General features: G+C 38.0%; 1 protein-coding gene across 4 annotated transcripts in view; it reads left to right on the forward strand.

Annotated features, from left to right (window-relative positions):
* Positions 1–14,168, forward strand: part of CPNE8 (copine 8) — a 259,399-nt gene that overhangs the window by 178,514 nt on the left and 66,717 nt on the right. For all 4 annotated transcript variants that reach the window (XR_004439964.1, XM_033222447.1, XM_033222445.1 and 1 more), the window contains exons 12-13: positions 5,615–5,668; positions 6,698–6,759. Coding sequence is in view for 3 of the 4 variants with exons in the window: in XM_033222447.1 (XP_033078338.1) it covers positions 5,615–5,668; positions 6,698–6,759 (116 nt within the window). In the remaining variant the exon portion in view is untranslated. The remainder of the gene's footprint in view (positions 1–5,614; positions 5,669–6,697; positions 6,760–14,168) is intronic.

The raw sequence follows: 14,168 nt of genomic DNA on the forward strand, positions 1-14,168 counted from the left end.
TTCCAGCCTTCATTTATTCATTCCTAAAACAATTTTATTAAGTAGTTTCTACATTTTATGTTCTATGTTTGGCACTGGGGATACAGAGGTGAGTATAAATTTCAGTGTCTAATGGGAGAGGCAGATATAAAATATGTTTTGTATAGATTGATATGTGCTCTATATAGTAGTATACTTAGTGCTCTATGAGATTATTACAGAGGGCCAAACTCAGCTCTCAAAAAAATTTCTCAGTCAGAGACAAAGATAGAGTAATACATTAGTCTATCTGGGTCTTTCAAGGAAATGATATTTAGGCTCTAAACAGGAAATAAGTCATGTAAGACAGCTCGTAATTATGTAAATACCTATTTTGTCTGCCTAACGTCAAGGCTGAGGAAGAACACACATGCACACTAGTTCTCCTTGTACTTAGGCATCATCTGCTGCTGGTCAGCATATAATATTCCAGTGATTAACCACTTTTAGTTTCTCTAGCTTTTATAGCATTTTCTCATCACTGGTTTCAATCAGTCCCCAGACTCTCTTGTCCAATAAAGCTTGCTAAATGACAAGACTGGTGCCACATCTCATGAGATGATGAAGAAGCTTAATAATGTTTATGTGTTCTTAAATACCCTGTAAAGCCATGAGTTCAAATATAAATTTTTTTTATTATACATATTTTCAAAAGAAGACATCAGTCTGAAAAAAATCTAGGAGACCATTATGAATTATGTACAAGTAATTTTAGGAGTTCAATGGACAATCTTTGGTCCAATACATTACAAACTTTATTATCTATACTTGTGCAAGGGATTCAGGTTTATCAAGCAACCAAAAAATTTTTCAGCCATTAGTTCTTCAAATAATTATTTCTGCCACTTTCTCTTTCTCCTCTCTCTTTTTGGTACTACCATTCTACTTACCTTGTTATGCTTAATGGTGTCGCATGGCTCTCTTGGCCTCTGTTTTTTGTTGTTGTTTTTTGTCTTGGTTTTTTTCCTTTTTTTGTTTTGGAAACAAAATCTCAGTTGACAAATCTGCAAAATTACTGATTGAAGAGGTGGACTGCCCCTCCACACCTGTGGGCGTTTCTCATCAGGTGGAACGAGAGACTTGAGAAAAGAAATGAGGCACAGAGATAAGTATAGAGAAAGAAAAAGTGGCCCCAGGGGACCGGCGCCTCGCATACAGAGGACCCAGGCTGGCACCAGTCTCTGAGTTCCCTCAGTATTTATTGATCATTATCTTTACCATTGAAAAGAAAAAGGGGAAGTGGCAGGACAGTAGGGTCACAGTAGGGAAAAGGTCAGCAGAAAGACATATGAATAAAGATCTCTGTGACACGAATAAGTTTAAGGAAAAGTGCTGTCCCTTGATGTGCATATGCAAACATCTCCATAAACATTTTCAGTGCATAAAGAGCAGCATTGCTGCTAGCATGTCCCACCTCCAGCCCTAAGACGGTTTTCTCATGTCTTAGTAAATAGAACATACAATGGGGTTTTACACCAAGACATTCCATTGCCCAGGGATGGGCAAGAGACAGATGCCTTTCTCTATCTCAACTGCCAAGAGGCCTTCTTTCCTCTTTTACTCATCCTCCTCAGCACAGACCCTTTACGGGTGTTGACTGGGGGACAATCAGGTCTTTCCCTTCCCAGGAGGCCATATTTCAGACTATCACGTGGGGAGAAACCTTGGACAATACCTAGCTTTCCTAGGCAGAGGTCCCTGTGACCTTCCGCATTGTATGTGTCCCTGGGTACTTGAGATTTAGAGAATGGTAATGACTTTTAACAAGCATACTGCCTTCAGGCACTTGTTTAACAAAGCACACCCCGCACAGCCCAAAATCCACTAAACCTTGAGTCACCACAGTACATGTCTCTGCAAGGACAGAGTTGGGGTTAGGGTTACAGATTAACAGCATCTCAAGGCAGAAGAATTTTTCTTAGTACAGAACAAAATGGAGTCTCTTATGTCTACTTCGTTCTACATAGACACAGTAACAGTCTGTTCTCTCTTTCTTTTCCCCACAACTGATTATTTCTTCTGCCAGCTCAAATGTTCCGTCAAACTCTTCTGGTGAATTTTTCATTACAGTTGTACTTTACAAGTTGAGAATTCTTATTTGGTTCCTTTTTATATAATTTTGATCCATTTTTGATATTTTCTATTGGGTAAGGAATTGTTTCATACTTTAATCCTTTAGACATGATTTCCTTCTTTCAATATATTTATAATAGCTGAGCTAAAGATTTTGTTTAATGAATCCCATATCTGCACGTCCCCAGGGACAATTTCTGTCAACTTCTTTCTTCTATGTATAGAAAAGTATGGGGCATACTTTCCTGTTTCTTTGCATATCTTGTTTTTGTTGTTGAATGCTGGAAACTTTAAATAATATAATGCAGCACATTGGGAATCAGATTCTCTACCTTCTCCAAGGTTTGTGTTTTTTGCTCTTTGTTTAGTGATTTTCATGGACTAATTGTATAAAATTATTCTTTGTTGTGTGGACTACTGAAGTCTTTGCTTGGTTAGCTCCGTGGACAGCAGATGTTTTGACAGAGATTTGTGTACATTTGGACATTCCTTATATGCTCCAACAACGTAAAATCCTGCCTTAGCTTTCACTTGTTGTTTGAGCAGAGATTTGTGGTTGAACAGAGAAAATAATTCCCTAAATCTTTCCTGGGCATATGTACACCCCTTCAAAGGGCATAGGCTTCTAGATTTCCAGCAATATACCAGAGCTTTTAAAAGCCCCCTCTAAACAAATCTCATTCCCTCAATCTTCCTTTTTGGTTTTTGAGTTAGCCTCTTACTTGCCCCAGATTATATCATCACCTCCAGCAGATATGCCATTGTTAAACACTTGCCACTGTCTGCTTTCAACAAATGTCCTGGAGATAGGGCATTTCCCTCTGAGCAGGCTTTGAGTTAAGTCAAATAACCACAAGCCCAAGCCCTATGAATGGAGCTTTTCCAGAAAGCTTCCATATAAGTCAGTTAATGACAATTCTCTGGAAAAGACACTTTTTTTAAAGTTTTGTTTTTAATTGACACATGTTAATTATAAATGTTAATGGTGTACAGTGTGGTGTTTCAGTACATATATACATTGTGTAATGATCAAATCAGGTAATTATCATATTCATTACCTCAAACACTTTTTGAAGAACTTCATATCTATTCTGTCCCCTCCAGTGGCTTTTAGACTGTTGGTTTACACAGCTACTGTAGTTGCCTGGCTGACAGTTTTCAATGCTACTACATACAGAGCTGGGAAAAGTAGGTTTAGAGTAAAGCAAGTTAAAATGACATAGTGAGATTTACTCTTTTTCTTGAATGAGTTATCACTGATTGTTGCAAGCCTTTGATTAATTTCCAGATTCATGAAAAAATTTGATTTTGACAATTTTTGCTAGTGTTCTCATTGTCTTTATGGATGAGCAACTTTCAGAGAGCCTTACTCCATCATTCTAAAGTAACTTCCCTAGTTCATTATTTAGTTTTAGAAGTGACAAATGCTACTATGTTTATATATTATATAAATTTAATATTGTTATATCAGATGTATTATTGGCGATTGAAATGGCCCTATATGATTAAATGAAAACATCTTTAGGCAATTAAATTTAATTATGTAATTTAAAACCAAGTCATAAGGTAATTTTTCTATGACAATAGTATATTATGATGTGCTGACAGCAAAAACACTCATATGAACTGAAAGATGCTTATGAAATTCTACTAAAAAGTTACTCCTAAAATTTAGGAAAAACCTCTTCTAAACCAAAGGCATAATGCCAGATGAATGATTTTTAGGTAGAAAAATGCTGAAATACAGTTTTTCAAGAAAAATGTATCGCTGAACTTTTTGTTTTCAAACTTTTGATTGAATTAATTTTATTCACTGATTTCCTATATATTGTTCAGAGTGCTGTGTTCCTCAAATTATCTGGAAGAACTGAGGAATTCTTCAAACCTCGAGATCAAACATTACCTTTCTCCTCCAAACAACCTGCTCCGTATTTAATAGTATAACCATTGAACCATCTGAAAAATGTGTGATCTTGCCAATGATGCTCAATATCCTTACTGTTGCATGTTTTCCTACAGAATGTGTTCAATTAGGGCTTTCTGAAATACACAGTAAATAATACATGGAATGAATGAATGACCAATTTCTCCTTTAGATTTTCTACTTAAATCTGAAAAATGTACTTTATTCTGTTTTCTTAGTTTTTTGTTTGTTTGTTTGTTTGTTTTGCGAGCCGTTTTCAGTGGGGCTTCCTTATTTAATGATTCATTACTTCTTGCATAGAAAATTTAAAATAGGACCCTAACTGTTGCCTTCATTTTCTCACCTTACAACTATCCTGTAGACCGGGGTCCCCAACCTTCAGAATGCAGACTATACAGGCCTGTGGACTTTTAGGAATTGGGCCACACAGCAGGAGGTGAGCTGGAAGCAAGGGAGCATTACCACCTGAGCTCTGCCTCCTGTGTGCTGCTTATAAGAATCTAATGCCTGATGATCTGAGGTAGAACAGTTATCATCCCGAAACCATCCTCCCCACCTCCATCCGTGGGAAAACTTTCTTCCATGAAATCGGTCCCTGATGCCAAAAATGTTGGGGACTGCTGCTATAGACCTATTATATCATTCTCCTGTTTAAACATCAACTAAATAACATCCAAACTCCCCGGCCTAGGATTAAGGATCTCCTTAACATGGCCTCAGCTTATTTTTTCAGATTCACTTCTCATCTGGTTGTGTGGGTTCTCTGCCCCAGCCAACCTGGATCAGTTGCCTGTTTTTCTTTCTAGAATGGTGTATTTTTTTTTTTAATTGAAGCCCTAGTTTAAATTAATAAATTATGGTTCAAATAATACTTTTTCATAAACTATTTCATCTTCTTTTCCCTGTCAAATGCTTTCTCCATATTTTGGATTGAGATGATTTGAAGTCTCTTCAGGCAATTATGTATTACATTTATCCTATTAGATTGGCAGGTCTTATTTATTGTAATAGTCCCTATATCCCCTAATGTCTTACGAAATATAGAAGTGCAACCTTATTTACTCATGGATCAAATAGTCAAAAAGCCAGTCTTATGTCTACAAACCAGACCTTTACCAATTATTATGTAGCATGGGTAACTGGTGGAAATTACCATCATTATAAAGAAATAGTTAGGTTAATAGATCCTTTAAATATTCACACATTGGATGATTTGCTATGTTAGTGTATTTAATTTTTAAAGTTTTGTCACTTGAATATACTTTTCTTTAACAACCCATCATTTTTCTATAAAGCAATAATTAGGACATTAGATGTTAAAGGCCTCTATCATATCAAGAAGGTGACTATAGTTATGGGCAATCAGTATGTACAGGTGAGAAGAGTATTACAAACAAAACATTTTTTAATATAGTCAGTATTAACTTTTGTAGAGAAGTTTTGGCTGAATGACCGTCCAAAGTCATACTGAAAGCATTTGTAAATGCATACATGCAGAAGAAGTGAAGGCAGCAGGTTAAACTACACATTTTTAAAACTTCAATATAAAAATTCAATATAAACCGTAACACATTTTAATTGTTTTGTCTGCTTTTTAAGGTGGTGAATCCCAAAAAGAAAGGAAAAAAGAAAAAATATAGTAATTCTGGAACAGTAAGTCAAATTTTATGTTATTTATTAAAGATTAAAATAAATGAATATGCATATATGTAGATGGCATCTTTAATCCTACTGGAAGCAATTAAAAAACTGAGCTGTGTTTCACTCAGGGTTTTAATATGAGCAAACACAATAGAAAAATCAGCTTCCCAGGGGACTGATTGTAATGAAGAATACTTTATAGAAGGTATTGACTTGGCTTCTTGCAGATAATCCTAGGGGCTGCAAGGCCTCTGAGAGAGGCTGAAATTTTGTTATGAACTCTTCATTCAGTGGAATCCGAGTGTAATTCATCAGGCAGACATAAAAAAACACAAGTGGTAGTAAGAAATACTATACTCTTTACAGGCTATACTTAACAACTGTGACTCATTTCGTGGGATATGTATGTGCTCATTCAAAAAAGTTGTCATTAAAATTGACAACTCTGTGGGAATGATGTACTAAATCAGTACAGAAGATGCAAAGATGTATCAAAAATTATAAAAAATCAGTGTCATCCTATTTTAAGAAAAAATACTGCAGTTTTTTTTCTTAAGATTAACTTTTTTGGGGAGAAGCAAAATGTAAGTTTTCTCTCAGTTTTCTTTGAAAGATCTCTATAAAGCAAGACAGTTAAAATATTAGATGAGCTCATTACAGAACCATGACTGAAAACACACATTTCCTCTTGAAGGCTTTGTTCACTGATTTTGGTTTTTTGGTTTTAACCATTTTCCAACTCCCTTTCATCTTTCCTTTTATCTAAAATGGGAAGTAACACAATGTCCTTGTAGATAATTTTCATGCTGTTCTTCAACGGAAGTAAACCGGTCATAGAAAGACATTGGTTAATTTTTTTGGTCCCTTTCCTTCAGATAATTTTAAATGTAAGAACAATCAGTCCTAGCAGATGTTAATAAAAAATAATGTCTTTAGTGATTTTCAAAATGCAAAGAAATACAATTTTTCTCTCTCTTAGTTAGAAAAATCTATTTGGGGTCACAAACAACTAGAAGGTAATTCTGTCTTTTTCTTTTTCAGGTAACTTTACTCTCTTTCTTGGTAGAAACAGAAGTTTCATTCCTTGACTACATTAAGGGAGGGTAAGTCATTTTCTGGAATTGTTTTGTTATTTAGGCATTTCGTACAATTTGTATAACAAGTGCTACCACGAGGTACCTGGCACTGAAATGATCACCTTTATTATATTTTGATGACAAGCCTATTATAATTCTGTTTCAGATATAAAGTAAAAAATGTACATACCTAGAGCTATTACTTTTGGGGCAAATTGTAACTTTTCTTTAACCAAGAGAAAATATTGTATGATTAATAGTTGTAGATAATGGATATTATGTGCACTTTCATAGGATGTTTTTGTTTGCTTAATACATAGGACATTGTACATGCACTATTCATTATTTGTAATATAGGTATAAAGCTTCAGGGCCTGATTTAAATATATATACTAGGTTAAGAATATTAAAGGAATGTGCCTTGTCATAAAATCAGAATGCAGAAATGGATGGTGTAGTCATTTATTCAGTCCTACAGCTCTCAGACAGGAATACATTTCAGGAAAAAAAATAGTTGTAACCATTTTTGAAACTTTTCAAAACCCAGACAGATCTTGTGTTGGTAATGTACTGTTAGTTCTTATACCCTCGAAAACAGGGAAGTATTTTCAGTTTTGCTTCTCATTTTAACCTATTTCTTCCTTTTCTTAACCTGACCAAGCATCACCTGTATTAGTCTGTTCTCACACTGCTATAAAGAAACTACCCCAAACTGGGTAATTTATAAAGGAAAGAGGTTTAATTGACTCATAGTTCCACATGTCTGGGGAGGCCTCAGGAGACTTATAATCATGGCAGATGATCAGTGGTACAGGGGAAGCAAGGCATGTCTTACATGGCAGTAGGCGAGAGAGCGCATGTGAAGGAGGACCTGTCAGACACTTCTAAAACCATCAGATCTCATGTGAACTCACTCACTATCATGAGAACAGCATGGGGGAAACTGCCCCCATGATCCAATCACCTCCCACCAGATCCCTCTCTCGACACATGGGGATCGTGGGGATTACAATTTGAGATGAGATTTGGGTGGGGACACAGAGTCAGACCATATCATCCCCAGATATTTAAAACAAGCATTCATTGTCTTGCAGTATAAAATGTCTACATATTCTCTTTTCCTTCACCTTATATTTTCAATATGCAAAAGTGGAGCGAAGCAAATTTGAATGTGTTTAGTAACTTCATAATGAATATCACTCATGTAAACCTCTTCCTAATTATGATTCAGCAACTGCCCCCCACCCCATAAAGACTCACTGATAGAATGTCCTCAGGTTGAAAAAGGGGATGAAGGAATGGGGGTACCAAGGGAACAAAGATAGCTTCACAAAACCCAGAGAGCTTGCCTCTTGTTGCTCTTAGTGAAGGATACAAAGCAAACAAACAAACAAAATACCTACTTAAATGAGTACTCTTTGCTATATACGGGCATCCAAAATGCAAAGTGGCTGCACAGACTGAGAAGCAACAATGGTTGTTTCAATAAAGTACAAAATAGAAAAAAAAAGTTTGCCAACTCTTAGTATTCCAATGTCTGTGCCTATTTTTATTTTTAGAAGATAGAAAAATAGGACGTTGAATTTGTCATAAAAATATATTCCTGTAAAAACTCCTTAGTAGTAGTAGGTAATCGTGTTACAGGATCTTTGGGGTGTTGCTTTTTCTGGCGTGAAACCTCTGGCTGGCGGTGCCTTTTCCTGAGTTTGCTCAGGCCTGCTGGGCTCGTTCCATCCACTTGGCCTAGCAGGCTGCACTTTTCTCACACTACCAGCCTGGGTCTCATGCCTGCCAAGGGTGTATCAGGCATGGAGTGGTGAGGAGTATGTGAGCATGGGATCCAGCCACTGTGCAGTCTGACATGCTGGCTGCTGCAGCAGGGCGGGCACCTGCGGGTGCTGGCACAGGTGCCAGCTCTCTGTGAGGCTGTGGCTGGACCAGACGCACCACAAGCAGCTTCCCTGGTGGCACCTGGAAAGCTTGAAGATGGTAGGCACTGCAGGACCCCAAAAAGGAAGTCACAGTCTTGGCTGAGGGAGCTCCCAGGTCTGGGCTCCCCCAGGGGCCACAGCTACTCTATCCTTCTCTATGCCTGCAACATGGTGAGCAGTTTCAACCCTGTTTGTGTTGTAGTTCATTTAGCTCCGCTGTTTGGCAGGTCCCACGTTCTTCTCTTGTGACCAGGAAGAATGGGATATGCAGAGAAGTGAAGGGTAAGCCGAGATGAAGAGGAGTTTTATTGAGCAATAGAACAGCTCACAGGAAACCCACAGGGGGTAGCTCCTTTGCGCAGCCAGGCCGTTCCTACTATTTAGCTCCTAGCAGAGCTAGGACCCTGGAGTGGGAAGCTCCTCTCTTCAGGCAGGTTGTCCTATCGTCTCCCCAGCTCTCAACTGATAGGAGGCCTTGGAATGGGTTGCTCTTCTCTGCAGGCAGCCCTCTCATCATCTCCCCAGCTCCGAGCAGAGAGAAGGCCCTAGAGTGGGTTGCTCCTTTCTGCTGACAGTCCTGATGTCCCTGCAGGTCTCTGAAGTGCTCAGCAGAAAGGAGGCCCTAGAGCAGGTAGCTCCTCTTTGCTGCTGGTCATCCCTATCCTTACCAGGCATCCATCCCCTCGGCCCAAGAATCTGTCTGCCTCCTGCTGCTATCCTTGGCACCTGGGCTCAGCCCTGACTTTGCTCCAAGATTAGAGCGGAAGCGAACAGCAGGGAGAAGCCAGGCAGTGGGAGCAGGCACTTCTCAGCCTGTGAGGGCAGGGGCCCTTCCTGGGTCCCCAAGGGTGCAGGGATGCCTGAGTTTGCAGCTGCGGTTTGGGCAACTGCAGCTGTGTGGGGAAATGGGAGGGGGCGGCCCCTGCCTGCTTCATGGAGCAGGAGTGGCCTGGGAGGCCCGGGTCTGTAGCCATGGCTTGGACGGCCGCAGTTTCCCCACTGGTGCTCCTGCCCCCACTCAGAAAAGGTGAAGGTCCCACTTGTCCCCGGCTCCCGCACGCTGCCCGGAGCATGCAGCCCTGGCTACGCCTCCTTGCTGCAGCCAGCATGATGGCAGCGTAAGGCTGTCTTGAGCAGCTGCTGCCATCAATAGTTGATAAAGAAATGAGGTAAGTAAATGGACATCCCTTAGCACCTTCTTTACAACTTAAAAAAAAATTACTTGATATATCTGGTTATATTTTACATATAGAAATACTGATTTGTGGTATTAAAATGTTATAAATTTCAGTTTTTGTCTTGTTTTTTTTTTTTTTTTTTGTTTTGCTTTGTGATCATGTGAAGAGTATGTATGTGTATATATAACAGATATCCAGTACGTTTGGTCAGCAGTGCAAATCTAGCAATATTTGGATGTGAGTCTATCAGTATAAAACATTTCAGAATCTGGTACCAATAAATCACTTTTACTGTTTGTTCTCAAACTCCTGTTGAAAATTCTTAGGGCTAATCAGAGCAAATGGGTTTCTACAGTACCTAGAGCAATGACAGTCTTTATCACGCTGTCGTATTTTTCTGTTGCTTACAAACCTTAGGATTCTTTTTCTTAGCTACATGCTTCCTACTTACAGCACTGCCTGTGCAGGAAGAAATGCTAGTTATTCTGTAAGTGGAGCCCCAACTTACGGGGTACAGTTTGCTCCAATCCTGGCTTCTTGAGGCTTTTATAAGAACCAAGTTCTGATTTACAAATGGGGCCTGGGGAAATATAGTTTAAGTTTCACTACATAATTAATCTAACTAGACCTAAGATAATTTCTATAAAACTGTGTTATTTGAAAAGGACATGAAAAAATATTATTTGCATACATTCCATTGTTTTTATACAAAGATATATTATAAATGTATGTAAGATCCTTAAAATGTATTACAGTTATACATTTAACTATTATTCACTATAATATATAATGTTTATAAGTAAAATACAGAGGTATTAACTTATTCTTTTGGATAGTGAAATCCAAATCAACAAGCAATAATAATCATCGTATTATGTATCTTTAAATGTATATTTAGGCCGGGCGCGGTGGCTCAAGCCTGTAATCCCAGCACTTTGGGAGGCCGAGACGGGCGGATCACGAGGTCAGGAGATTGAGACCATCCTGGCTAACACGGTGAAACCCCGTCTCTACTAAAAATACGAAAAACTAGCCGGGCGAGGTGGCGGGCGCCTGTGGTCCCAGCTACTCGGGAGGCTGAGGCAGGAGAATGGCGTAAACCCGGGAGGCGGAGCTTGCAGTGAGCTGAGATCCGGCCACTGCACTCCAGACCGGGCGACAGAGCAAGACTCCGTCTCAAAAAAAAAAAAAAAAAAAAAAAAAAAAAAGTATATTTATATCTTTGCCCTGAAGGACTTCTTAAAAGCAATTGGCACAATTTCTTTCTTTTTTTTTTTTTTCCCGAGACAGTCTTAACTCTGTCACCCAGGCTGGCAACACTGCAACCTCTGTCTCCTGGATTCAAGCAGTCCTCATGCCTCAGCCTCCCGAGTAGCTAGCTGGGATTACAGACTTGTGCCACCACGCCCAACTAATTTTTGCATTTTTAGTAGAGAAGAGTTCCATTATGTTGGCCATGCTGGTCTTGAACTCCTGGCCTTGAGTGATCTGCCCTCCTCAGCCTCCCAAAGTGCTGGAATTACAGGCTTGAGCCACCACACCCAGCCAAATTGGGCACAAATTTAAAATTTGACTTTTATGGTAAAGAGATCTAGCTTGGTCATGACACCCTTGTGTTATACAGTGACAGGCAAATCATTTAAAATATCTACACTTTAATTTCCTGTAGTTCACATGAATTGGATATTCTGAAGTTCGTTTGTAAAAGGATATAATTCAATTTGATCTTCCAGCTCTTCCATGACCTTAATGACATCTTATTTATTTTTTCTTCACTCTGAAATCATGGTTTGCATTTTGACAGAAGGCTTACTCTAACCTATCGACTTACTCTCAGGTGTAATTTGTGTATGATAATAGCTAACATCTGCTATTACTATTTTTTATAATCATGGGATCACACTATATACAATACGCTGCATTGTATGTTTTGTTTATTAAATGTATTGTGTGTATATGCTAGTATGTCATTACTACCTTTTTGTAAACAGTTTTCCATTATATGATTGTACATCATTTAATTTAAAAATTTCCTGTTAATACATGCTTTAGTGACATACATATTTTATTATAAACAAAGCTGCAATATATATATACATGGTACGTGGCATTTTATGCACTTCATTAGTGCACTTGTGTATAGATATGCTAGCATATCTGTAGCGTTCCTTCCTAGAAATAATGTTATTGAATATAATGATATATGTATTTCACAATTTGTTAGATATTTCTACATTGTATTGCTAAAAGACTCTAAGAATTTATACTCCCCAAATCTATGCAGGATGTTTACCATATCCTTACCTTTTCTGAATAGTGCCCCTCCTTTTTCATTTTCACTAATTTAATAGATATAAGTCCTTGTCAGTTTTCATCTGTAAAACCTTTTTATCAGCTATTTTCATGTTTTCTGTAAAAGCTCATGTCAAACCAGCTGTGTATTTGGAAACAGACCTTTAAGAATTTTTTGTCTTCTGCTCCTTCTTCCCCCACTTCCACCATAAAGGACTGTGTATTTTCAAAGGAAGAAAAAACACAGAAAGATAGCTTGGAGCTACATTCCTTAGAGCTACATTCCTTTTTTAACAAGTCAGCTAAACTTCTGCAATATTCACACCTTGGTCTTTGATCCCACTCCTCTTCAGCATGCCTCAGGGGAGAGTTCTTAAGTTAGCTCATCTGGCCTTTATGCTGTCTGATGACATTGCAAAAGAATAAAATAAACAAACACTTCGGGCTATCATCAACCAAACCACCCAAATTAATATATTGGAGGGCATATTTATTATTACATTTAAAGATCTGTGGAATTATCAAGGTTAGCTTTTTTTTAAAAAAGATGCCCTTCCAAAATACGTAATAAGTATGATATATCAAGGTAATTGGAACAAATTGCTGAATTTAGTTTGTTTTTTATAATGAATCATAGTAATTCCTCGCTTTTAACTTAAAATACCAAGATAAGAGCACTGATTACTGCATTTGTGGATGGTTTTGTTGCTGACTTAAGGTGGCATCATCAATTCAGGGACCTTTTTTTTTTTCTGGCTTCAAGGCTTATTTGTTTATAATTTTGGGGGGGTACAGGTGGATTTTGGTTATATGGTTAAGTTCTTTAGTGGTGATTTTTGAGATTTTAGTGCACTTGTCAGCTGAGCAATATACAGTGTACCCAATACGTAGTCTGTAATCCCTCACCTCCCTCCCAACCTTCACCCCTCAAATCCCCAAAGTCCATTGTATCACTCTTATGCCTTTGTGTTCTCATAGCTTACCTCCAGCATGTAAGTGAGAGCATAGGATAGTTGGTTTTCCATTCCTGAGTTACTTTACTTAGAATGATGACCTCCACCTGCACCCAATTTGCTGCAAAATACATTATTTTGTTCCTTTTAATGACTAAGTAGTATTCCATGGTGTATATATATATATATATATATCACACTTTCTTTCTTTTCTTCTTGGTAGATACCCAGTAGTGGGATTGCTGAATGAAATAGGGATTCTACTTTTAGTTCTTTAAGGAATCTCCATACTGTTTTCCATAGTGGTTGTACTAATTTGCTTTCCCACTAGCAGTAGAAAAGTGTTCCCTTTTCACCACATCCATGCAAACATCTATTGTTTTTTGACTTTTTAATTATGACTATTCTTGCTAGAATACGGTGGTATCTCATTGTGGTTTCAATGTGCATTTCTCTGATAATTAGTGATGTTGAGCATTTTTTCATACGTTTGTTGACTGTTTGGATATCTTCTTTTGAGAACAGTCTATTCATGTCCTTTCCTCATTTTTTGATGGGGTCATTGTTTTTTTCTTGCTGATTGGTTTGCATTCCTCATAGATTCTGGACACCAGACCTTTGTCAGATTCATCGTTTGCATATATTTTCTTCCACTGGGTGGGTTGTCTGTTTTCTCTGCTGATTATTTCTTTGGCAGTACAGAAGCTTTTTGTTTAATTAGGTCTGATTTGTTTACTTTTGTTTTTGTTGCATTTGGTTTTGGGTTCTTAGTCATGAATTCTTTGCCTAAGCCAATGTCCAGAGAGTTTTTCTGATGTTATCTTCTGGAATTCTTATGGTTCAGGTCTTTAATTTAAGTCTTTGGTCCATCTTGAGTTGATTTTTGTATTAGGTGAGAAATGGAGATTCAGTTCCATTCTTCTGTATGTGACTTGCCAGTTTTCCCAGTATCATTTATTTAATAGGGTGTTCTTTCCCCAGTTTTTATTTTTGTGTACTTTGTTAAAGATCAGTTAGTTAGATCTGACTTTACACTTGGGTTCTCTATTCTGGTCCTTGATCTATGTGCCTACTTTTTACCA

The sequence above is a fragment of the Trachypithecus francoisi genome, unplaced genomic scaffold (assembly GCF_009764315.1).
Source record: "Trachypithecus francoisi isolate TF-2019V2 unplaced genomic scaffold, Tfra_2.0 Lachesis_group11, whole genome shotgun sequence".
Classification (NCBI taxonomy): Eukaryota; Metazoa; Chordata; class Mammalia; order Primates; family Cercopithecidae; genus Trachypithecus; species Trachypithecus francoisi.